The sequence below is a fragment of the Ischnura elegans genome, chromosome 2 (genome assembly GCF_921293095.1).
Source record: "Ischnura elegans chromosome 2, ioIscEleg1.1, whole genome shotgun sequence".
In the NCBI taxonomy this organism is placed as follows: domain Eukaryota; kingdom Metazoa; phylum Arthropoda; class Insecta; order Odonata; family Coenagrionidae; genus Ischnura; species Ischnura elegans.
In genome coordinates this window covers 89,677,894-89,700,151 of record NC_060247.1, presented here as the reverse complement: position 1 = coordinate 89,700,151, position 22,258 = coordinate 89,677,894, and the positions used below count along the sequence as shown (strand labels likewise).

At 37.9% G+C, this 22,258-nt stretch overlaps 1 protein-coding gene across 1 annotated transcript; it reads right to left on the bottom strand.

Annotated features, from left to right (window-relative positions):
- Positions 1-505: 505 nt before the first annotated feature.
- LOC124154146 (AP-4 complex subunit beta-1-like) lies at positions 506-21,920 on the bottom strand. The gene is made up of 9 exons (XM_046527682.1): positions 21,700-21,920; positions 19,238-19,353; positions 15,958-16,178; positions 14,553-14,767; positions 13,439-13,608; positions 10,466-10,723; positions 6,634-6,883; positions 5,511-5,625; positions 506-766 (listed from the first exon to the last, which is right to left on the bottom strand). The coding sequence occupies exons 1-9, from the start codon at positions 21,781-21,783 to the stop codon at positions 516-518; spliced, it is 1,680 nt and encodes a 559-aa protein (XP_046383638.1). The 5' UTR covers positions 21,784-21,920; the 3' UTR covers positions 506-515.
- Between the last annotated feature and the right edge of the window lie 338 nt (positions 21,921-22,258).

Here is a 22,258-nt window from a genome sequence, read left to right as displayed (position 1 = left end):
AGAAAGAGACACAGAAAAATATAATACGCAAAAAATATAACTGATATGAAGAATACTTATGCAGCACCTCCAAATTATGTATTTTTGTAGAATGTTGAGATGAATCACAGGCAAAAATCAAATAAGAGACAGGAACAGGAGTTCATTTGAGGAGAAGAAAGGTAGCAGTTGGATAAAATTTACCATTTTGTCCATCTTTAGCGACCAAATGAAATTCTAAAGTAGTATACTATGACAACTCTGTGTATAGGCAGAAATAATAATGATACATTATTTTCACATCCACTCAAAACAATAAAGCTTTTTATTTTATTATTTCAAACACACAAAACTTAATAATCTCTCTTAGACATCACAATTCTATAAATATATGTTCAACAATCAAATAATGATCTATCTAAGAGAATATATAAACATATAACTTCTTGTGAACACAATGGAAAATAAGTGAAACAACATTTATACAAGAGTTTTGCTATTCACTGGTAAAGAAACCACAACAACACATTTATTTGTCAACTTACCGAGGGTAATATTTTCTCAAAAAGATTAACATCTGCTTTCAGAAGAAGGTAATACTGTTGAGCTCGACAAATAATACCCATTGAATGTAGTTTCTTGGAAGATGATCCATTAGATTCACTTAGACACTTCTCTAACAGTCGCCCCAAAATTTGCTGACAACACACAGGTCGGTGAAGAAACAAAACCATTGCAGCAGAGAGAATTAGATGCTGGGTGCCATCCCCATAATTACTAAAATTATCTGTAAAAAAAAAAGATCAACATTAAAATGATAGGAACAATTAACAAAAAAAACGGGAAAAATTTGAAATGGATACATAAGCAAGTGAAAAGTGAAGCACATAATGGAGTACCATATATGTATACAAGAGATGGGTCAGTTCCGACACCCAGTTCTTGGTACTGCTGGTTCTTGCCCTGTGGAACCGGTATTGAGAACTGATCGCATAGTCGTTACTTTGGAACCAGCTCAGAACTGTGGTGGCACACACCTATTTCAATCCAGCCCGGCGATGCACCGTCTACGGTGTGACATACAGATAATGCTACATTGAGGCCGCTTTCAGATAATACGACTTTTTGCCGGCTGGCATTCACGTGACTCTCTGCAATATATATACACTAATTCTTCGACAAACGAGCATGTGTTCCAAGAGCTTGTTTGTAAGTTGATAAACCTATGCAAGGCATCAAAAAGTGTGTCTATCCTGTTGAATGCAACACTACATAACGATTTTGCATTAGCTCACAGCCGCACAGTTTATCCAAGGTGTTGCTGTACCGGCGTGTTGAGCAGTTTCTTGTTGAGGTTATAAGAACTGTGACAGTGATGCATGAGAATAAGTTGTCAATTAAAGTAACAATTTAAGTTATATCAAAGAATACAGAATATATTTTGAACTGACTCATAAGTTACAAGAAATTAACGGATGATGTTGCCAGAAGTTGGGGGAGTTTCACCATTGATCCTGAAGCTGTGCTAACTATCGATGCAGTATGTTAACTGTGCACCAAGCATATTTCGTGCGGCCCTTCAAAATCAACATCAACCACCACTGTTATAAATGAACGCCAGTTCAGTACTGCAGGCAATATTTCTGCCAAAAAAATAAAAGATAGGGTAAAAATGATGAATTTTTAAAATCAAAACCTGGAGAAAGAACCAGTGGCTGCCTGATGTAATGTTACATATTGGTCGATCATGCATTCTTAAACGTGCTATTTAAACATTTTTACTAGGAAAATATATTATGGAGACCATCTTAAGTTTTTTTTACAGAGCTATCCAGCTAATTTACATATTTAGTGAAATTATTTTCATTCATTTCTTGTGGTAGTTCATTTAAATTTGCCATATCCTTGGAACTGAGTATCGAGAACCGTGAACCGATGGGGGAGAACCGGACTGGTACCGAGAACCAAAAATATTTAAGAACTGACTCACCCTTAATATATACATATGTATTAATATTTTTTCAATTATCACAGAACACAATTGATAATTCTTAACTAATTCTCAGACCTTAATCTTTTTCTGCTAGATTCCTGATAACTATTGGCAGATCTTTAAGGAAATTAAGCTTTGGTTTACATATGCTTTCAAAAAGACGAACGCACACAGGTTTTTCCACTGCATTGCAACAATTTATGCACCCATAAGTAAAACTCATTCACAGCACACTCCCAATTACCCGGGCAAATGGTGGGGTGAGGCGGCATGAATAATAGGAAAACACGAATAATCCAAACTTTCACTTTAATTTCTTGTAATTTTCGTCATATATGTAAATCAAGCAATCTATTATTATCAACGCACATTTCATGTTATTTTAGATTGCTTTCCGGAATCATGAACAGCTTTCTTTTCCCAACTGCGATCTTTTTTGCGGCAATAGCGTGATAGCACTTGTATTCTTATTGCTCCGTGTGATACCTAGTTTCCAAAAACCGCACATCCGTGTCTGCCAGATCACGGATTCAGAAAAGTCGTTTGCACGAAAGCTTCAAAACCACTGCACAACGTTGGAAACTACACTGTAAGGCACCACCCTGTGTATTCGCTTCTCGCACAAGTTGCCTGGGATGCAGATCCATAATCGCACACCATGATGCGTGGAAAAGAGGAACACGGTGGGTACTCCCGCGATGACGAATGGCGTGCGATCACCCCATGGCCCAACAGTGGTTATAGGAAACCAGGGCTTAATGCAAACTGTCTATGCAAGCAAGTGCCTGGCCATGATTCATGCTATTTCTACTTCCAATTCCCTCACTGCTTTCAATTCTACTATTCCCTTCCTCTCCACATTGACCTGTACTAGTCATGCCGTAAATATTTTTATTTATTTATTTAAGGAGTTGCTCACATACAGCATTTCTGCCAATTTATAGTGACGCAGTAACAAACATAAAATTTTAACATAAAAAATTTGAACAGAGAGCAGTGGCATAAGATAGTAAAGAACAAAATAGAGGGAACGAGGAAAGGGAAGTGGAGAGGGAGGTTTATTTATTAGCCGAGGAATGGGACATGGCAAGTTTGATAAATGAGTTTAAGGGCAGAAAAAACGGGTCAATATTGTCTGGTAATGAATTGAGCAAGGAGCAAAGGCAGTGTTGGAGTGAGCGCTTAACAAGGGATAGTCTAGGGATAGGCGTATGGAGTAAGGAATATGTACGAGTGGGTCGGCAAGGCACTCTGAAATTAATGGATGAAAGCAAATCAGGACAATCAATGTGTGAATTTAGAATATTGTGAATAAGTTTTAAGTCTGTTTTAATCCTTTGTTGGGAGAGATCAGTCATTAATAGGGAAGATAAGAGTGAGCTGGTGGACATGTCACGTAAGTGGGGAACTCTGCGTCTTACGATTCTGGCGAAGAAGCTTGTTATACTGTCAAGAGAGGTGAGGTTAGAGGGGGCTGCGATGGACCATATGGGAGAGCAATATCCGGTGACTGGAAGGATAAATGCAGAGAAATATGATTTTAGAGCTGTGGGATCGGCTATTTCTGTGTAGCGGTAGAGGAGACCTAAAAGTGACATAGCTTTGATCTTGATTAGGTGAATGTGTTCCGAGAAGTTAAGTTTGGTGTCAGTAATGACGCCTAAATCCTTCACCGCCGAAACACGTTGATGAGGCTCGGAATTAATTGAATATTGAAAAATAATAGGGGATTTTTTAAGAGAAATCGAAAGGGAGCTGTATTTACTGAAATTTAAATTTAGGTTCCAAGTATTGCACCATTTTGCAGTCAGGTTTAAAGAATCTTGAAGGACTTTGCAGTCCGAGGGAGTTTGAATTTGCTTAAATAGCTTACAGTTGTCCGCGTAAAAAAGAGTATGTGTCTGGGATGGAGGCAAAAGTGTGACTAGGTCATCAATGAATAGGCTAAATAAATATGGCCCCAGGACACTACCTTGAGGAACACCTGATGTTACCGGGGACCAGTAGGACGAGGTGCCAGAAAATACAACTCTCTGGAATCTATTAGTAAGGAAGGATTTGACAAGATTGAGAAAGGTTCCATGCACGTTGAATCGTTGACTAAGCTTGTGAAAGAGGAGGGTATGGTCGAGTGAATCGAAGGCTCTGGAGAAATCAAGGAATATGGCGTCGAGTTGAGAAATTTTTTGCTATTGAGTTGACAGCATGGTGATGGAATACAGATAGGTTAGTAAGACAGGAACGATTAGAAAGGAAACCATGCTGATTTTTCAAGAGGTTAGGGGATGTAAAGTAATGTAATCTGTTGAGTATAATCCTCTCAGCGACAGAGGATAGGATAGGAGGTAAGGAAATCGGGCGGTAATTAAATATGCCCGAGTGCGACGAAATGTCCAGTTCCCTTGGGCCATATTCAAGTGTATGCGAGTCCAGGGCAATAATTGCACGTTTGCGATATAAAATATACATACAATTATTGCATATAACATTTTTCTTCATTTTCCATTCATTTACCGTTCAAGAATTGTTGAATATTATTTTAGTTTTTTTTTCCCGCCGCTGATTGTCATCTACATTGCTAGATCAGACGTCCAGGTAAACTAGAAACATTCCCTGTTCGTGAGTAAAATAATAATTCCATTTTACGATGGAAATGCTTATGGAAATTATAAGCCCGGTGTCCCTATGCATTAAAATGCAAATACCCAGCTGCTTTTGCTTCAGATTTTTTTTATTTTTTGCAAAGATCGCAGAAAACATCGAAGGAGTATGAAGTCATGCACGGATAATTTGCAACACGGATAAGCCGTAACCAGATAATTGGGAGTCTGCTGTATCTGAATTCATACCCTACAAAATTATGTAAAATGCCTTCCAGGTTTCCATATATGTACTAACAAAGTAACTTACGAAATAGATGGAAAGTAGATAAATCAATTGGTACAAAGAGACTTCAAACATTCAAAAAGAGCATTCAAGAATTACGTAGGCACATTTTTGATTATTTCAGACCCCTTCCCCATGTGATCAAAAATAAGCATTTACCGAACCCCTCCCCAATTTTATTACAAATACATGCTTCATGTAATGCGAAATCAAATATTTTCTACGCGTTTCTTACAAATGTCACATGATTAAAAAGAAACATACTATTACAATACTTCAGTTGCATTCATTAATAAATTAAATTTACTTAAGTATTTATTACTAAATTATTACCAGCAGCAAGTGTAATCGCATGTATACTAATTGGGCTTCCACGCAGGGTAGAAAAAAAATACTTGGGAGCGTAAAACCAACAAAATGCTCTATTGAACCGCTAATCCTTTCTTTACTGAAGTGTAACACCTTCCAGTTTTCATTTAGCACTGACAGCCCCTTCACACTTGTGGGAGCACAATTTCCAGCACCTCCTCTTCCTACGGAATGCTTATGCAATACTTGAACAATCTTAAATGAACATCAAGGCCGTGACCAAGGAATATGAAGATTTAAATATTATTTTATCAAATATAAGATTTCCTCTATGTATATTTACCAATCATGACATCCAGAATGTAGGGGCCTTCTTCCAACATGTATCCACATTCGGCCATCAAGGCAGGAATAACTTCCGGCAAGTTTACATCTGTGATATCTAGACCTTCTAGCACCTATAATAGCAATTTCAAGAAAAATTATAATAGTATACACTATTCACTCATTGATTACACCTGTATGCTAGTTTGGGTAGGTGAGGGCCACCCTAAGATCACAAATTAAGGGTAAGGGGCCAGTTCCTTTCCATGGGCCACCTTGCACTTTGAAAGATCCACAGCAAAAAAATCATCTGCCTTGACTGGGATTCGAACCCAGATCCCCCAATTTCTGGTCGAGTGCTTTAGCCAGTTGAGCTACCGAAGCGTCATTCTTCCCTGTGGATATATTTGGATACTACCGGACAAGGTGTAGCTGAACTGCTGAGCATACGATGCCACAAGCAGTCCAAATCGTGCACACAGCGCCACAGCCGGAGAGCAGGCCCAGACATAGAACACATAGAGGTGTTCGCTAACTGGCTAAAGCACTCGACTGGAAATCGGGGGATCCAGGTTCGAATCCCGGTCAAGGCGGATGATTTTTTCTATGTGGATCTTTCGCACGATTGTGCATTGCGGGTGACTCCCATACAAGTTATCACCGTGGCTAGTCCCTGTATACTTTAAACTTGCACTTTGAAGATTACCCAGGATGTCTGAAGGCTTCACTCAGGATGTTAACCTGAAATTCTTCAATCAATAGCCAAGTGTTCTTTCCACTAGGCTACCAAGCTCCCTAATACACTGCATTAATATTTAAAAGAACATCTTATAATCGATGGCCATTTAATGAATGAAATTCTCCTAAAAATAAAGCAGCCAGCTGTGTTCAATTGATTCTGCCTAACCTGAAAGCTTTCTATTAAAAGTCCCTAAAAGCAATAAGCACTAAAGAAATACAACTCTGACAGAGCACTAACTAAAACTGCAGGTAGAATAAGGTAAGTTTTTGGGAATTGGAAAAATGATAGAAAGATAATCCAATGAATGATTAATTGCATTACAGATATAATCAGATTGCATAGGTGCTCTACTCTATCATCACTTAATTTTAACATTTAAATGTGCATCATTATAACATACCTTAGACATAGTCGATGAAACTACATCTTGGCCAAAGCGGCTTGGTCCAATTTTAAGGATGGCATTTAATATCCCTCGCCAAGGTATCAGGGAAGAGGACAAACCCTTGGCAACATGGGTATCGACTTCAAAGTCTAGAAACTTGAGCAGGGCATCAAGGCAGTGAATAGCAGCATCAGGTACATTTTCTGCCAGCTTATGCATGCAGGTGTAAACACCTTCCTTCAATTTTTCAGTCTTCCGATTACCACTGAAAATGAATTTACGCATGGTTGAAAAACTTTTCAAAATCATGGAATGATACTTGGAGGAGGCAACCAACAGCTGACGTCATTTGCACCATGGGAAAGGTAGTGTGGAGAGAAACTTATCGTCTGTAATGCACTAATGACAAAAGGTGCCAAGGAGACCATGGCATAATTACATTCGACAAATGTAAATATATATGGTGTTTGTACCAAAAGTAACGTTCCCAATGAGCTACAATGTTGAGGGATGGTACTAGGCTAAATCCCACAACTTTGCCGTGCCCAGTGGCTCCCCTACTCTCGAGTCCGCCCATCAATGATTCACTACGTTATTCATTATTGGCTTTGCAACCGTCAACAATGAAAGTGTTAATCCCCGTTCCCACCAAGTGTAAGGATCGAGCAGTTATCCGATATCTCCAAGCAAGGAAGATACCGCCCGTGGTGATTCATCGGCAACAGACTGAAATTTATGATGAAGCGTGCATGTCCATTCAGCACGTCCGCAAATGGTGCAGGGCTTTTGCGGAGGGCCGCACGGAAGTTCACAATGAAGAATGGAGTGAAAACCACAAGTTTCGGATGCGATTGTCCAGAAGATCAACGGTGAGCTACTTAAAGATCGGAGGGTCACTGTCCATGAACTTGTTGAACGCATTCCTGAAGATTCCAATGGCACAATTGAAAGAACTTCAACAGAAACGTTGGGTTATCACAGGATGTGTGCTCGCTGGGTCCCCTGGATGATGACTGATGGACACAAGGAACAACGCCTTGACCGTGTTTACAAATTTCTCCAACAATGTGAGGGGGGAGGCAACAAGGAGAAGTTGCTGGAGTCTATCATCACTGGAGATGAAACATGGGTGTTCCATTACACACCTGAAACAAAACACTTAGGTGGCAAACGCTTCAAGAGCAATGATGAAGTCCGAGCAGAGATCACACACTTCCCCAACGGGTTGGTGGGAGACTTCTTCAACTTAGGGATACAAAAGCTGCAGCAATGTCTTCAAAAGTGAGTCAAAAAAATGAAGACTACGTTGAAAAAGAGGCAAGAGTGCAAGCTTTTCAATGATGTGAAAATTAATAGCAATAAACAAATTTTTCTATTTGTAAAAACATGGGAACCTTACTTTTGGAACAACCCTCGTACTAGAAGTGCCCTCCACAAAGCACTCAAGGAGGGATACGGATGTCTCTGAAAAATCTCCTCCACCACCACAATTTGAAGACCCACAGGATGAGAATCTGCCATTCTGGCCACCACATCATCTCACAACCCTACTTGTCAAATATCTTCAACAAAACTTCACTATTTAATTCACCAATTATGAGTATAAAGCGAAATACTTTAATATTTATGCATATGCTTAAAACCTTAAAATATACCATAAATCATTTATCGTGGAGATTGCTTATTTTACATGATTTTAAAATAAAATAATAAGAAAAAGTAGCCACCAACAGAAAACCTATCATGATTCAAATTAATTACCATGGGAAAAGTTCCTCTTCACCAGGAATGGAATCATAAATTTTTGGCTTTCCAAGTCACTGCGTACACCAGTTTGCCATCTCGGTTCCTTATTTTCCAATGGAATTTTACAGACAAAAGTGCCACGGATATTAAACAATCAGGTTAGCATTGTGCTCTACGCAGTGGTTGGAAAGTCACAGGTTTTAGGTTCTATTAACAGTCCAAGAGAATTTTTCCCAAGGCAATTAATGAGAATTTTTCCCCTCTTAATGTGGCAGGCTTGAAATATATCACAACAACAAGGGGAAGGGAGTAAGAAGAGTTGAATGAGGAGAGAGCCTTAAATTGAACGCTAGTACCAGAGTGATTTCCACTTCTGTAACACATGCTTAACCTTCACCAATGTAAGAAAGTAGAGCACTGCATTTATCTTTAAAATCAATGATGTTTCACGAAGATAACAGTTTTGTTTTAGGAGAAAAATAGAATGTTGAACATAGTGTTTTGGCTAAAGTAAAAAGGAGTCTTGCCCAACAGTTTCATTGAAAATGCTGAGAATAATTTACAGCAGACTCCCGATTATCCAGCTGTGCTTTATCTGCATTGCGGATTATCTGTGCATGACTTCATGCTCCTTCGACATTTTCCACGGTTTTTATAAAAAAATAAAATCGCACGCAATAGCACCAGGACATTTGCATTTTAATGCAAGGCTAAACCAGGGTTATTATTTGCATTAGAATCCCCTTCGTAAAATGGGATTATTTAATTTACTTGCTGACAAGGAATGAATAAAGTTTACTCGGATGTCTGCTCTAGCATTGCAGACGACGATCAGCGGTGGGAAAAAACTCTTGATTAATTTTAGACAATAATTCTATGGTTAACCAATCGTAAATTAAAATAAATGTTATCTATGATCTTTAATTGTATATTTCATATCGCAAATGTGCAATTATTCCTTGGCATCGCATGTTGTTGAACACAGCCCTAGGGAACCGGAGATTTAGTCGCACTAGGACATATTTACCCCGTGACTAGTCAAGGTGAAACTGGCGAGGAAGGGAGCATTAGAAGGAAAGGCAGCAGGGGGAAGGGGGAAGTGGAAGTAGAGAAAGCATGAATCATAGCCAGGTACTCGCCTGCGTAGACAATTTGCCTTAAGTCCTGGTTTCCTATAACCGCTCCTATTCAATGGCATGATAGCGTGCCAATTGCCTTCATGGGAGTTCCGTGTTTCTGTTTTCCAAGCATCGCAGTGTGCCATCGCGCTCAGCAATCACGGATCCGCGACCCACAGCAGTTGCATCCCGGGGAGCTTGATGCGACTATGCAGTGTAGTGCCTGACATAGTAGTTTCCGGCATCGCACAGTGGTTTCGAAGCATTCGTACAGACCACTTTTCTGAATCAATTATCTCACAACCACGGGTACATGGTTTTCGGAAACTAGGCATTACACTGAGCAGTAGGAATACAAGGACAATCAGTTATCCATGCTAAAACTTTCAAAAGGAAATCAGTTAATGATTCCGGAAAGCAATCTAAACTAACAAAAATTATGCATACGTAATAATCTAATGTTTGATTTACGTAAATTATGAAAATTATATGAAATTAAAGAGAAAGTTTGGAGTACTTGTGCTTTCTGATTATTCGTGCCAATCTTCCCCATCATTAGCCTGGATAATGGGGAGTTTGCTGTATACCCTTATTGTACTTGTACCTTGTATTTTTTTTAAAACACCCACAGTAGTTTGGAATCCACTCATGTCATAATCAATTGGTAGGAGAACAGGTTATAGCCTGTCAAGGGTCAGGCGAAGAATATCTCCTCCAAGTTGGTAATGGCCTAAGGCAACTGAAAAACTGGTTTGGGAGATATTTTCCTTTCTCCTTTAATTAACACTTGGATTTCATGTCTACAAACATATTCACCTCAATTATTTCTATATCTTAATGATGGCATTGATGGATTCCACAGATGAAAATAGAGCTCTGTTCCAGAAAATTTCCAACGTGGTCATTGCTGAACCACTCACACAGAATACTCAAGAAGCAAGTAAATTAGAATGGAGTTGAAGACCACCCTAACTTAATCTTACCTTTTGACCCACCAAGACTCAATAGCCACAACAGCTATTTGACATTCTTCAGTACTATGGCAAAGCCTTGGCAATATTTTCATTTTTTCTAAAGCTAATTCAGCCTGATCCAGGTGTGTAGGATGGAAAAGAGATATGTCTTCCGATGAGTTTGAGAATGACAACAGCCATTCCTTTCTCTGTTCCAGAAGAAAGCTGATGATATGACGTGCCACAGGACCTCCAGACGAAATAAATCCCCTCAAAGCAGGAAAAGCCCTATAATGAGAGTACAAAAAAGGAACAGTTACTCAAATATTTCTCACAATATTTCAATGATAATCTATAAATTTTTCAAAGCCAAATACACACATGCCAAGTTTAAAGCAACTTTGACTATCATGATTTGGCCTTGGCGCTAATTTGTTCCTCAGGGAAATATTCCCAATGCAGCTTAAGCAAATCACATAACCTTCCCCTCTCTTAATAAAACATGAACTTGACACAAGTACACATTCTGCCATACTCTCATTTTATGCAATTTAACATTATTGCTTGCCTTACAGTGCAATGACTAAAATAATGCTTGTCATGCCATTTGGATAGTCAGCCTACCGAAATAATTTATAGGAAATTTGATAACCTATTTACTTTACTATTACCTATGCACAGGAATGCATTTCTATCTTCCCAATGCTAAAATGGTCTGTTTTAACAGAAATTCGATTAATAGAAAGATACCGAGGAATGCATCCCTTGTGCTAAGCAAGGCATAATAATAATAATAATAATAATAATTTTTATTGTTCTGTTGGTCCAAGGAATAGAACATAGAACATGGTCAAGAGAATATTACAGATAAAAAGAGATACCAAACACACAAAAAAAACGACACAGATCAATTATACATTATCACACATATATTCGTCTAGATTGTAATAGGCTTTGGATAAAAGCAGCCTTCTCAATTCGCGCTTGAAGGTTGCAATGTTGGACTGAGTTTTTACATGCGGTGGTAATTTATTAAAAATAAGGGAAGCTGAGTGATGAGTTCCCTTTCTAGATAAGGCACAGGGTTGCCTTCTCAGGTGAACATCATTTCTGCGCCGAGTGAAATAATCATGAATGGTAGAGCTCGGACAGAACAAATCAGGATACATTTTGACAAATAGTGCACAATAAAAAATAAACAGACATGGTAGTGTCATTATCTTGAATTTAAGAAACAGTGGCTTTCCTGGAGATCTGATGGAAACAGCAGCAATTGCCTTCAAAGATCTCTTTTGCATGGAGAAGGCCCTTGTGGCAGCACTGGTGTTGCCCCAAAATATCACACCATAAGACAGGTAGGAGTGAATTTTAGCAAAGTAAACTAGCTTTAAGATCTCCACAGAGGTGGTGGGGGCAAGTTTACGAATCATGAAGATACCAGATGAAATTTTTTTGTTCAGATTATCAACGTGGAATTGCCAGTCAAGATTTTCATTTAGAGTTAAACCCAAGAATTTAGTACAGTTAGATTGCTTGATTGAATTATTACTGATAGTTCGGAGTAAAGGGCTTGAAGTCGGGGGAGAAATTTTGTTATGGAAGTGGAGAAAAGATGTTTTGAGGTCATTTAATTGTAAGCTGTTATTATGGCACCATTGACCTATAGTTGAAACAGTAATTTGAGCAGCATTCGTTACTCCTAACAGCGTATCGCTAAGGTTCAGTGTAGAAGTGTCATCAGCATATAGGGTCACCTTACACATAGGTAGGTGATATTTGAGATCATTGATGAAGATGACAAATAAAAGAGGGCCCAGGATTGATCCTTGAGGGACCCCACAGTTCGATTTGAGAGGGTTGGATCGAAGTGTGTTAGCACCAGCAGCAAAAGTTGTATTTAATTGAACCATTTGCATTCTATTGGATAAGTAAGATTGTATCCAGGCTAGAGCATTGCCATTTATTCCAATGTGATTGAGTTTAGAGAACAGGATATTATGATTTAGGGTATCAAAAGCTTTCGATAGGTCGAAGAAAATCCCAAGTATTTCTTTCTGATTGGAAAGACCCCAAGTGATATCATTAATGAGTTGGAAAGCTGCAGATATTGTAGATCTTCCCTTGATGAAGCCATGTTGGGAAGAGTTCAGCAAGTTAAAATGGGATAAATAATTCATGAGTGTATATTCAAGATTTAGGTTTCTTTACAATGGCTATGTGCAGATAAGCATACATATATTGGGAAGGTGTATGTATCTGATCAAATAGGTATGTATAATGACATAGCAGTTAGAACCAATAAGCAATCATAAATGCTATAATTACAAAATGAATAGTTTGCTGCTTGACTTTCGAGATTTCATTACCCATATGAAATTTGCAGTTTTTCATTTCAACAGGTCTAATCACATTCAATACTACCAAAACCTTTGAGAGAAAGAATTTACTAACAACATGCTAAAAGAAAATTTCTCTAAATTTTCAGTTAAAAGTGTAACAGAAAAATATGCAGAATTGAAAATGCCTATAAACAAAAGAACAGCATGAGTGCTCAAAGTGAATAAGGGTTGAGCCTTTTAACTTACACTCCTGGAGATTTGAATACAAACAATTTATGCCATGGTATTCCATAATTTAGAAATGCTTCTCTGCCTTTAAACTGGAAGATATTTAGTAATAGAGATGAGGTTTGAAAAAATGACTAGCTTTTCTTTATTAGGGTGCATTCTCCTTTCCACATCCTGACTGATTGTTGGGAGAATATATCCTGATGATGAAAAACAAGTACATAGTATCTTTTCACATGTAGGCACTAATACAGAGCATCAATTGGTTTGAAACCCATGAAAAACTTCCATATTCAACTCACTGGGAAAATCAAAAATCATTTAGAGTCATAATTGGTTAATTTAATAAAGGCTAGAGAGAAAAACAGTTTCTTGCAAAAGAACAGAAATTTTCTAGATATTATGAGATATACTTATCAAATGAGGAATATGTAACCTTTTGATGAGATCATCTTCGAGGTGAGGGTGGCCATCGGCCAATAGAGCAAGGAAAAGCTGCGCACAGGACACCACTACAGGTCCACAAGGATGCTGAAGATACTTATCCAAGGAACTGAGCTCACTAAAAAGTTCTTCTTCATCCTTAGGCTTGTATTTACAGAGCACCTACAAAGAATGAAAACTAAAATTAGATCAAAAAACATCACTGAAGGAGCATGTAAGTGTTATGTAAGCACATTTTATTTATAATTTTTGACCCCTATGTCCTTATGAAAGAAAAATCTGCTGAACTCCTCCCTAATTTTCTTAATTAAGATTTTTTGTGTTTCCCATTTTGATTGGCAAATAGGCAAATCTAACATTTGATAATACTTTTGAAGGGTTTTTTTAGCATTGCAAACTAACTAAATAAAAAAAAATTCTACCAAATTACTTAAGTTGTATTTATAGGTACATTAAATTTATTAAAGTTTTTATTTATAAATTACAATCAAACTTTATGCATGACACTATTTATTGATGAGGTGTTATGAACAGTTATGTATATAAAAAAATTACTTAGAATGTAAAACCAACCAAATGGTCAACTTGAGAATTAATCCTTTCTTCACTAAGTGTATTGTTCTATGTACACTGCTGTAACACCCCCTCCCACGTATCACGTGCAACAAAAAAATCATCTGCGTCTTATACATGAAAGTTCAACCTCCAGGTTAATATTCAATACTGACTCCATTATACTTCCTCATATATATTTTTATTCAATAAAAGAATGCTGTTGTTGTCATTGTTAATATCAAGTTGCGAGCGAGATATTGAACAAGCTGCAAAGAGAACGAGATCATAAAAATATGATCAAGCTCATTCCATATCTCGCTTAAATTTATAGGATCATATAACATTTTAAAAAAACTAACTCAAGTTGCTTAAGTGCTGCACACCCACGCGGACTTTTTTCTCGTGTACGCCATACTGAAATGAGGGTGCATCTTATATGCTGTCAAATTAACTTGCAATCCTCCCTTCCCCATGGAATGCTTACTGAATGCTTGAATGTCCCATAAAAAATTAAACTGAAATTACGTGATTTCATCAGAAGAGAGAATAACCTGAAGTACTGAAGCCAGTTGAAGAGGAGGGAATGAGTCGAGGCGAGAGAGAAGGTGGGCAGCCATCTGCCTGCGCACCACCACACCACCCTCGCCCACGAGGAGGGCATCAAGGGCCAAGAGGGCACCCGTCACCACACAGGGGTCGTCATCTCGAACACTCTCGTACAGCCGATCAATCAACTGGTGACCAGAGGCACGGGTGAGCAATGGCCCTGAACATGAAAAGAAAATTCAAAGTCAATAATCACTTTTAAAAAATGAGATCATTCACTCAGGCCCAATGCTACAATTCATTCAAAGAATTCAGTACATGGGAGGGAAAGGCGATACCAGTAAAACCTCAGTTGAATGATGCTCCAGATCCTAAGAAAAAAACTGTACAAATGAGAGCAAAGTAAAAGAGGAAAGTCTTGCAATAGCAAGCCCATTTACCATAAGTGCAAGATAAACTCAAAGGACAAACGATATAAATCCATTTTAAGATGTATGGGGTTTAGAAATAAATCTACAAAATAAAAATGAAAAGTTATTTTAAAAATTCAAAGTATTTTATTGCATAACATATTTTGTAGTCTTTAACAATAGTGAAAGATATATATTTTTAAACAAACATAAAATAAAAGAAACAGTTTTTGTACTTCTGTGGCATAAATGCAGAAATTATACCTTGTCTTACTTTTTGAGGTAAAATAAATACTACAGTGCAAACTCGATAAAACGAGACCCCACACTGCTCAAATAAATACTCGCTATGGCGAGTGAGGAACAAAAGAAGATCGAGCATTTACGAATGTTAATGCCACAATATTTTCACCAAAATGAACTACTAATTTATCGAACGACAGTTTACTACATGAATTTATGACTGAGCGCTCCATGTTAACTTCATTTCTAACTGATCGCCAGAAATTACAGAGATTAGGAACTCTTGGTGTAGGTTTTCCGGCAATGGAAACTCTCGCTACGGCAAGTGCCAACACCAAAAGGGCCTCGTAAAAACGAAATGTTTTCACATGCTAATTATAGGGTCAATTGACTGTGCCTTGGCTATCTCTCGTAATGGCAGGGGTCTTGCAATAGCCCGTACTCATTTTAACGAGGTTCCAATCTAATTAGTACATTCTACCCTATATCAGTAAATGTAAAACAAAAATAAAATCATTGTATTTAATTGTAAAAAAAAAGGTGGGCCTAGACTGCTTAACATAATCCTTGATTGAAGTCAAGACATATTATTTTTCCTTTGTGGAATTTTTGTTTCCAATTTAGTCTACAATTCCTTGATATATCTTCCTTCTACCATAGCAATGCTTTAAAAGGTGCTATAAAATAAATGATATAGTAAGAATGAGAGAAAGTTTACTAATACATGACTACAATGCATACCAAGAGCATCACATACCAGGCTGAATTTGAGCAGCAGATGACACAGCAGCTCTGCGGACAAGGGGATGGGAATGCGAGAGCGCTTTGCATAGCGGAAGATCAGCATGGGGACCCAAGGTTGGGACACAGCCTAGCAATCCTAGGGCAAGAACCTGCACCGCTGGATTGGGATCGTCAGCATCCTTCAGGATTGTGTTGACTGCAAGCAAAGCTGCCTCTGGTATTCGAGAACACAGCCTACAAATAAAATACAATGCATACTATGAGTACGATTTATAGATTCGGGATTGATTTTGGGGAATTGCACAATACGTACATAATTTTTAAAAGCAATTTAATAAAACCGACCAGTTTCTAATGATGGAAAATAAAAGTACATACGTATTACACTTCCTGAGGTTCAATATTAATCATTGATCAAAGATCCTTTACAGGTTCCAATTAAAACTAATCCACACTTCAGCACACCTCACCTGAAACAACCTATTTTTCACTAATTTTGTTTAATGGGCTTGACTTAAGTTTTATAACATATTTACTTCTTTAGGAGACTGATAATGATTATGCACATCCATATTTCTACAAAAAATCGTGTATGAGTGTATGTTAAGAATGAGGAACTTGCATGGGTCGTAGATTGCTCTAAAAACTATTTTAAATAAGTCAAATAGATACATTAGCTCGCGAAAATACCTTCAGTTTCTCCACTCAACATCAAAAGAAATAAAAAAATTGCATTTAAAATCGAGAAAAATTTCTCTGAGCCGACCACTGCGCGAAGACACCCGAGCGTTGCCGAGGCCTGGCGTGACGTCATAGGTGCCTAAACAACCGTAGGGAGTTGGGAAATACGCTGAGCGCATGGTGTAAAATTTGTTTTGAGGGATTATTTAGCCGCTCATCGTCACTTTATTTTGTTCTGTTATTCTTGGGCAAGTTTTCCTATTGCTATTGCACCTAGATTATTACTTGGGATATAAATAATGCGGCATCGGGATGATGAAGTACAAGCGTTTCACTTCGTATGTTTTAGTTACCAGAAAAATGGATGATAACGTTGCCACTCGTTCGAAGAGTACACCTGAAATTCATCTACATCTACATAATACCCCGCAAGCCGCCTAAAAGACGTGTGGCATGGGGTGTTAGAACACCAGACTTTTTTTAGGACACCAAAAATTGATGCCACGACCCTCATGGATTTTGTTAAGACAAATTATTGCTATACGTCGGCGGCAAATCGAGATGTAAAAGAAACTTGTAATACAGGAGGATAACGATCGTAAGCTGTGCTGTTGACATTAGAGTAAGCTGTTCTGTTGAATTTGGCAACGCCGAATTAGCGGAGAAGGTAGTCCTATCCGTCCTACGGTACGAATTCACAGCAAAACAGTCTGCACACAACCCACATGGGAGATCGCGAATCGGTTCCGCTGCCAACACGCACACAAGCTACAACCTATTTCAATAATATAGGTAAATCCATAAACAATATACTAGCATATACCATAAAAATATACTGGGAAATAGGCAAATACTTTTATCAAAAACTGGAAGTCACTGTTACATTCTTATATTCATCACGTACAACTTACAATAACAGAACTCGTTATGATGAAAACAACTATTTATTCACTGATTTAAACCCTTAAATTAGCCCACACAAGTGACACAGGTGACTTTTCTCACTACTATTCGTTGAAATAATGGAACAACAAACTTCACACAAAGTTTTTATTTCAATAGCGTGATCTTGAAATGTCATATCTACGGTGAACAACGGAGATTAGCACGCCACTGACAATTTTTACACTACTGTTAGACATTTATCGATAGCGTAATAGCAATTATTACAATTCAATCACGATGGAACACTGATAACTCTTGGCCGATATTTTTCAACCTTGTCAAACTTTGTGCATTACAACCACTGGCACTGTGATTATTAGCAGTAGCTTAACGGGAGATGTCACGTTGAAAATAACACTATTTTGGCACAAAAATGTTCCTAGATGCCTCCAATCAGCGAGCAAATGTTGCATTGATTGGAATTCACCCCATAATACAAGCAAAGACAGTCCTAAATGACGAATTCTCCGGTACCTACGAATAAACGGATGAAGTTATTGTATATAAAAGGTAAGCGGACATTAGTAAACATCAAAATCGTTCTAATTACATACTTAAATGAATGATATGCCGTCGATAACATCAACTTACAAGTAACGTACATCCCCCTTCCAACGGCCGTGGCTCAGACTCCTACAACGATGTTATTTAGGTATTATAAAATTTTTGGTTTAACTGCTCCAGTTTTATATTTTTTGCCCTTACTCATATATTAATATTATAAATAATGCAAAATATGAGGGCTTCCAGGCCTCTATCGTCGGATATTTATCTTTTAATATAAAATAATCAACACGTCTAACAAACGAAGCTCTCACAACTGCTGGCAACTATTACAAACAACCACAACAATAGCTTCGCGTGATGTTTAGGCACCTTTGACGTCATCGAGGCTTCGTCGGCAGTGGCTTGGGGGGTGAGGGTGTTTTTCCCGCGCTTTAAAATTCGTAATGTTTATCATTGAATATCTCGCGAAGGAAAACTCAGATATACATGCGGTTTTCTTTGTTGTGTTCAGAAAATAATTTTCTGTCCGCCTGTGAAATAAAAAAAATTCATGCAAGTTCCCCATTATGTGAATAATTTTGTAATATCAGCGCTATCTGGTGTAGGTGTTATTAGCACATGCACATGCTGATTGTAGATGCTCTGTGGTGTGATCCAAGTGTGCAAGAGGCAGTCACTCACTAGCCAGCGGTCAGTTATGTTGGTGAAAGATAGGAGCAATCTCTTTGTATTGAACAATAGTTTGTTACTGTATTAAAGCGAATCTTTAACTTAACAGCTTATGTTATTTCTCTCATACCATACCTTTCTCAACAGTGTACATAGGGTTGTAATCATGATCAGTCACCTGAAGATATATTCAATTAAACCCTGGTCATGCCCATTAAATATATGTAAATAATAAACCTTTGTAAGTGTAATTATTTTCCATAATGGAAAGTTATTAATAACTTTTAATACTTATATTTTGTTGAGAACTATAGATTTCAGCCATGAATACTAATCAAAATAACGAGTAGAATTTGAAGCTGCATATTTCAAAACAGCACAAGTCCATTTGGTAAAGTTTTGAGACAAACCACTTATAAGCTACCAAAGCCATCACCACCACTTTTCCCTGTTTCAAATAATTTGAGTAAATGTTAAAAACTTCACATCACCTTGGAAACACGCCATATATAGCCTTCTTGACATGATGATGATGGCAGGGAAGGAGTTTGACAACAGGCCCAATTAAGCAGCTAATGTCCCCAGGAGAATCGATGGCTTCATTCAGCTGCAATAGAAATAAATTCATTCACTAAATAACACTTTCAAGGTGGCTTAACATAATAACCCTTAGAGTACACAAAATATCAGTCAGTTAAAAACAAATCTATTGCCATCACTCAAATGGCCATTCCAGCTGGTAGTGTTTATGATTGTCCGTAAGTCCCATTCAGAAGTAATATAAGGAAACACCCTCTTTTACTAGTGATAAAAGCCATTCTGGACACAGAAAGCTCCTTAATGCTCTCTCATCAAATGAAATATTTTATACTTACTGATTAAATTACTCTAAATTTATTTAGTCGATAGGTATGAAAACAGCCCTATGATTACATCTTCAAAAGTAATTTTCAACAGCTTAGCCAGCAGATATAGTTGAAAAAAGAAAGTGTCGGAAGTGAAATAAAACAATATATTTTTATAGTCGTATCTTGAATCCACCAAATCAACTCATTCAACAATCAATTTCTCAAGCAAAGGTTGGAGAGGAGGCAGGGTCCTTGGTATGGTGTCAGCTCAAGGGGGCATGCAATGCAGTGTTGAAAGGGAGTAGGCTGTGTTGAGGAAGGAAGATAGGTTGAGATCCCTATTCTTTTGGGGAGATTCTCAATAAAGTAAAATACAAATTGAGAGATATGCTCATTACATATCCTAACAAAGTCGGGGCTTTTCAACCAATGGTGGCAGGCCAATGGGAGAAAAAGTAAACAAAAATTCAAAGAGGTTTGCTCACAAAACTTTTGTACAGCAGAATCTGAAACAATTATTCACAAACAAGGATTTTTGTTTTTGGGGATTAGGTTTGTGAGATGGCAAGTGTTTTGGCATCCCATCCTATGGGTTCAGGTTCAAATCCCTGTGGTGGCAGAGATTTTTGCAGAACATCCAAACTCTGCTTGAGTTCTTATAGTGGAGGGTATCTATCTAGTATCTATTTAAAGGCCTCTGACAAAGGTAGAAGAGATACTAAGGAAATCTCATTCATATTCCAGTTACATACATGGTCCAATTTTTCCTGCTGGAAGAATAATTAATAGCTAGAAAACAGCAATATAATGCCTAAGCACCCATCATCTGCCAAATTTTTAAATTAAAATGCAACTTTCAATCAGAGTGAATATCTGAATTGCCATGATGTCTGGACCTTTGGATTCTCTTCCTACCACTGAGCTCTTGGTGACCTTCCCTCTTGAGCAAGCGAAAATTCCTCTCCTTACGCAGGGTGCTGCTGATTAGCTTTTTCCTAAAATGCCTCACGCAGTAGTTTGGAAGGAATGAGGGTTTCTTCTTCCCTCATAGGGTGCATTTGAAGGTGGTAAAAGGGTCTAGGGTACAGAGTTGTGCAGTGTCGACAGTGGTCCTTGAATGGGAAAGCCTCGAGTATGCAGGAGGGTGGTGCAAGGGCAAGTGAGAAAGGGTGTGAAAGAAAAGATAATTGAATGAGTCAGAGAATAATGGAGGAGTTGAAACAGAATTTTGTGAAGTGGCTGGTTTACTCGATTAGTATTTTGCACCAGCTATTTCCAATAACTCAAGCACATCCAGCTTCCTCCTGTTTCGCATTTTAAGTGGAGTAGCAACTTCTCCTGAACCACCCACATACGTCCCATTTTTTCGTATGGCTTAAGTATGGCGTAGATAGTAAGATACAACAGCCAATACCGAAAGCTAATACCTGCCATTTGGGCATGATCTACACCAGCCTTGTTGGATAGCTGCAACAAGCCATACGTAGGCGATATCACGAATACACATCAGCAGCCACACTGAGCAATTTAAGAAGCTATTCAAGGATAAATAAAGGGTGTCATATAAGAAAACTGAACTTAATTGGGCGGGTTAATGAAATTTACACGATGGAATGCGCTAAGACATATATTTCTCAATGATTTGTATTAACGTATAAAGTGGTATACTTAGGGAGAAAACACTGCACTTTAAATGCACCACCAGACAGGGTGTCATTTGAAACAACGAAAAGAAAAACAAATTGATCACAAATAGCAGAATGGACACATAAATTAAAAATGTGAAATTGGGCGCAAAAATATACAATTAAGCTTTATAGGAGTGGATATTAATTTCGTTCATACGTTATATTTAGTTGGAGAATACATATAAGACAAATGTCTGACTGAAAGTCGCCGAAATCGAGACCTAAAGGACCGATGTTTGTAGCTTGTAAAGGCTTATGATGTTAAATTATGTAAACAATAGAACCTATGCAAAAGTGGGGCCGTGCACACAAAACCAATGTGAAAAATTATTCATCTATGGAAAACAAGGGAGTTTGTGAAAAATCAAACATGAAATACAAAATTTCACAGGAAAACATAAAAAGCTATGACCATACTTGAGTAAACAGTTCAGTTAAGTCCTCGTTTGGCTGATTCACGTTCACAGCAAGCAAGTTGTTGCAAAGCTCTTGATTCGCCATAATTTCACCATTATTTATCGCGTTCTTCCAACAGCACGAACTTCATCAGTCAGGGAAATACATAAAAATTGGATCGCATTGCACTCATCACAGCCATCACAGCGCTGCCGATATTTTGGAAACCGATAAAAATGCGACCGAAGTGGCAAAAGAAATCGTACGTGTTTTTGTTTAAGTGGCGGGTAAATTTCGCTGTTCGAATTGGCTCTCAAATACGAAGGTTCTCACCAAGAACCCTGTCCTCACATAAGCACGAATTTTGCCGATTTGTATTTGAGGATTACATGAAATACAGAAAAAATTGCACCTCTTTCATCTTAATTGTACACACGTATAATGATAGTTATAGCTGGGTTTTCCCTTCCCAAATGAGTGTAAGCACGCACATGGCCTGAACAGTAATGTGCGCGATGTGTGTAAGCTTTCCACAAATATCTGCTCATAAATACTATGGGAAAATATACTACGCCAAGGA

Excerpts from the sequence above, each read along its gene's own strand:
- LOC124154146 (XM_046527682.1), bottom strand. The coding sequence starts at position 21,783 with ATGGCGAATCAAGAGCTTTGCAACAACTTGCTTGCTGTGAACGTGAAT. Across the intron at positions 13,609-14,552 it reads AACTGGCTTCAGTACTTCAG|GTGCTCTGTAAATACAAGCC; the intron begins GTTATTCTCTCT and ends CATTCTTTGTAG. Across the intron at positions 10,724-13,438 it reads GAAGATGATCTCATCAAAAG|GGCTTTTCCTGCTTTGAGGG; the intron begins GTTACATATTCC and ends CTCTCATTATAG.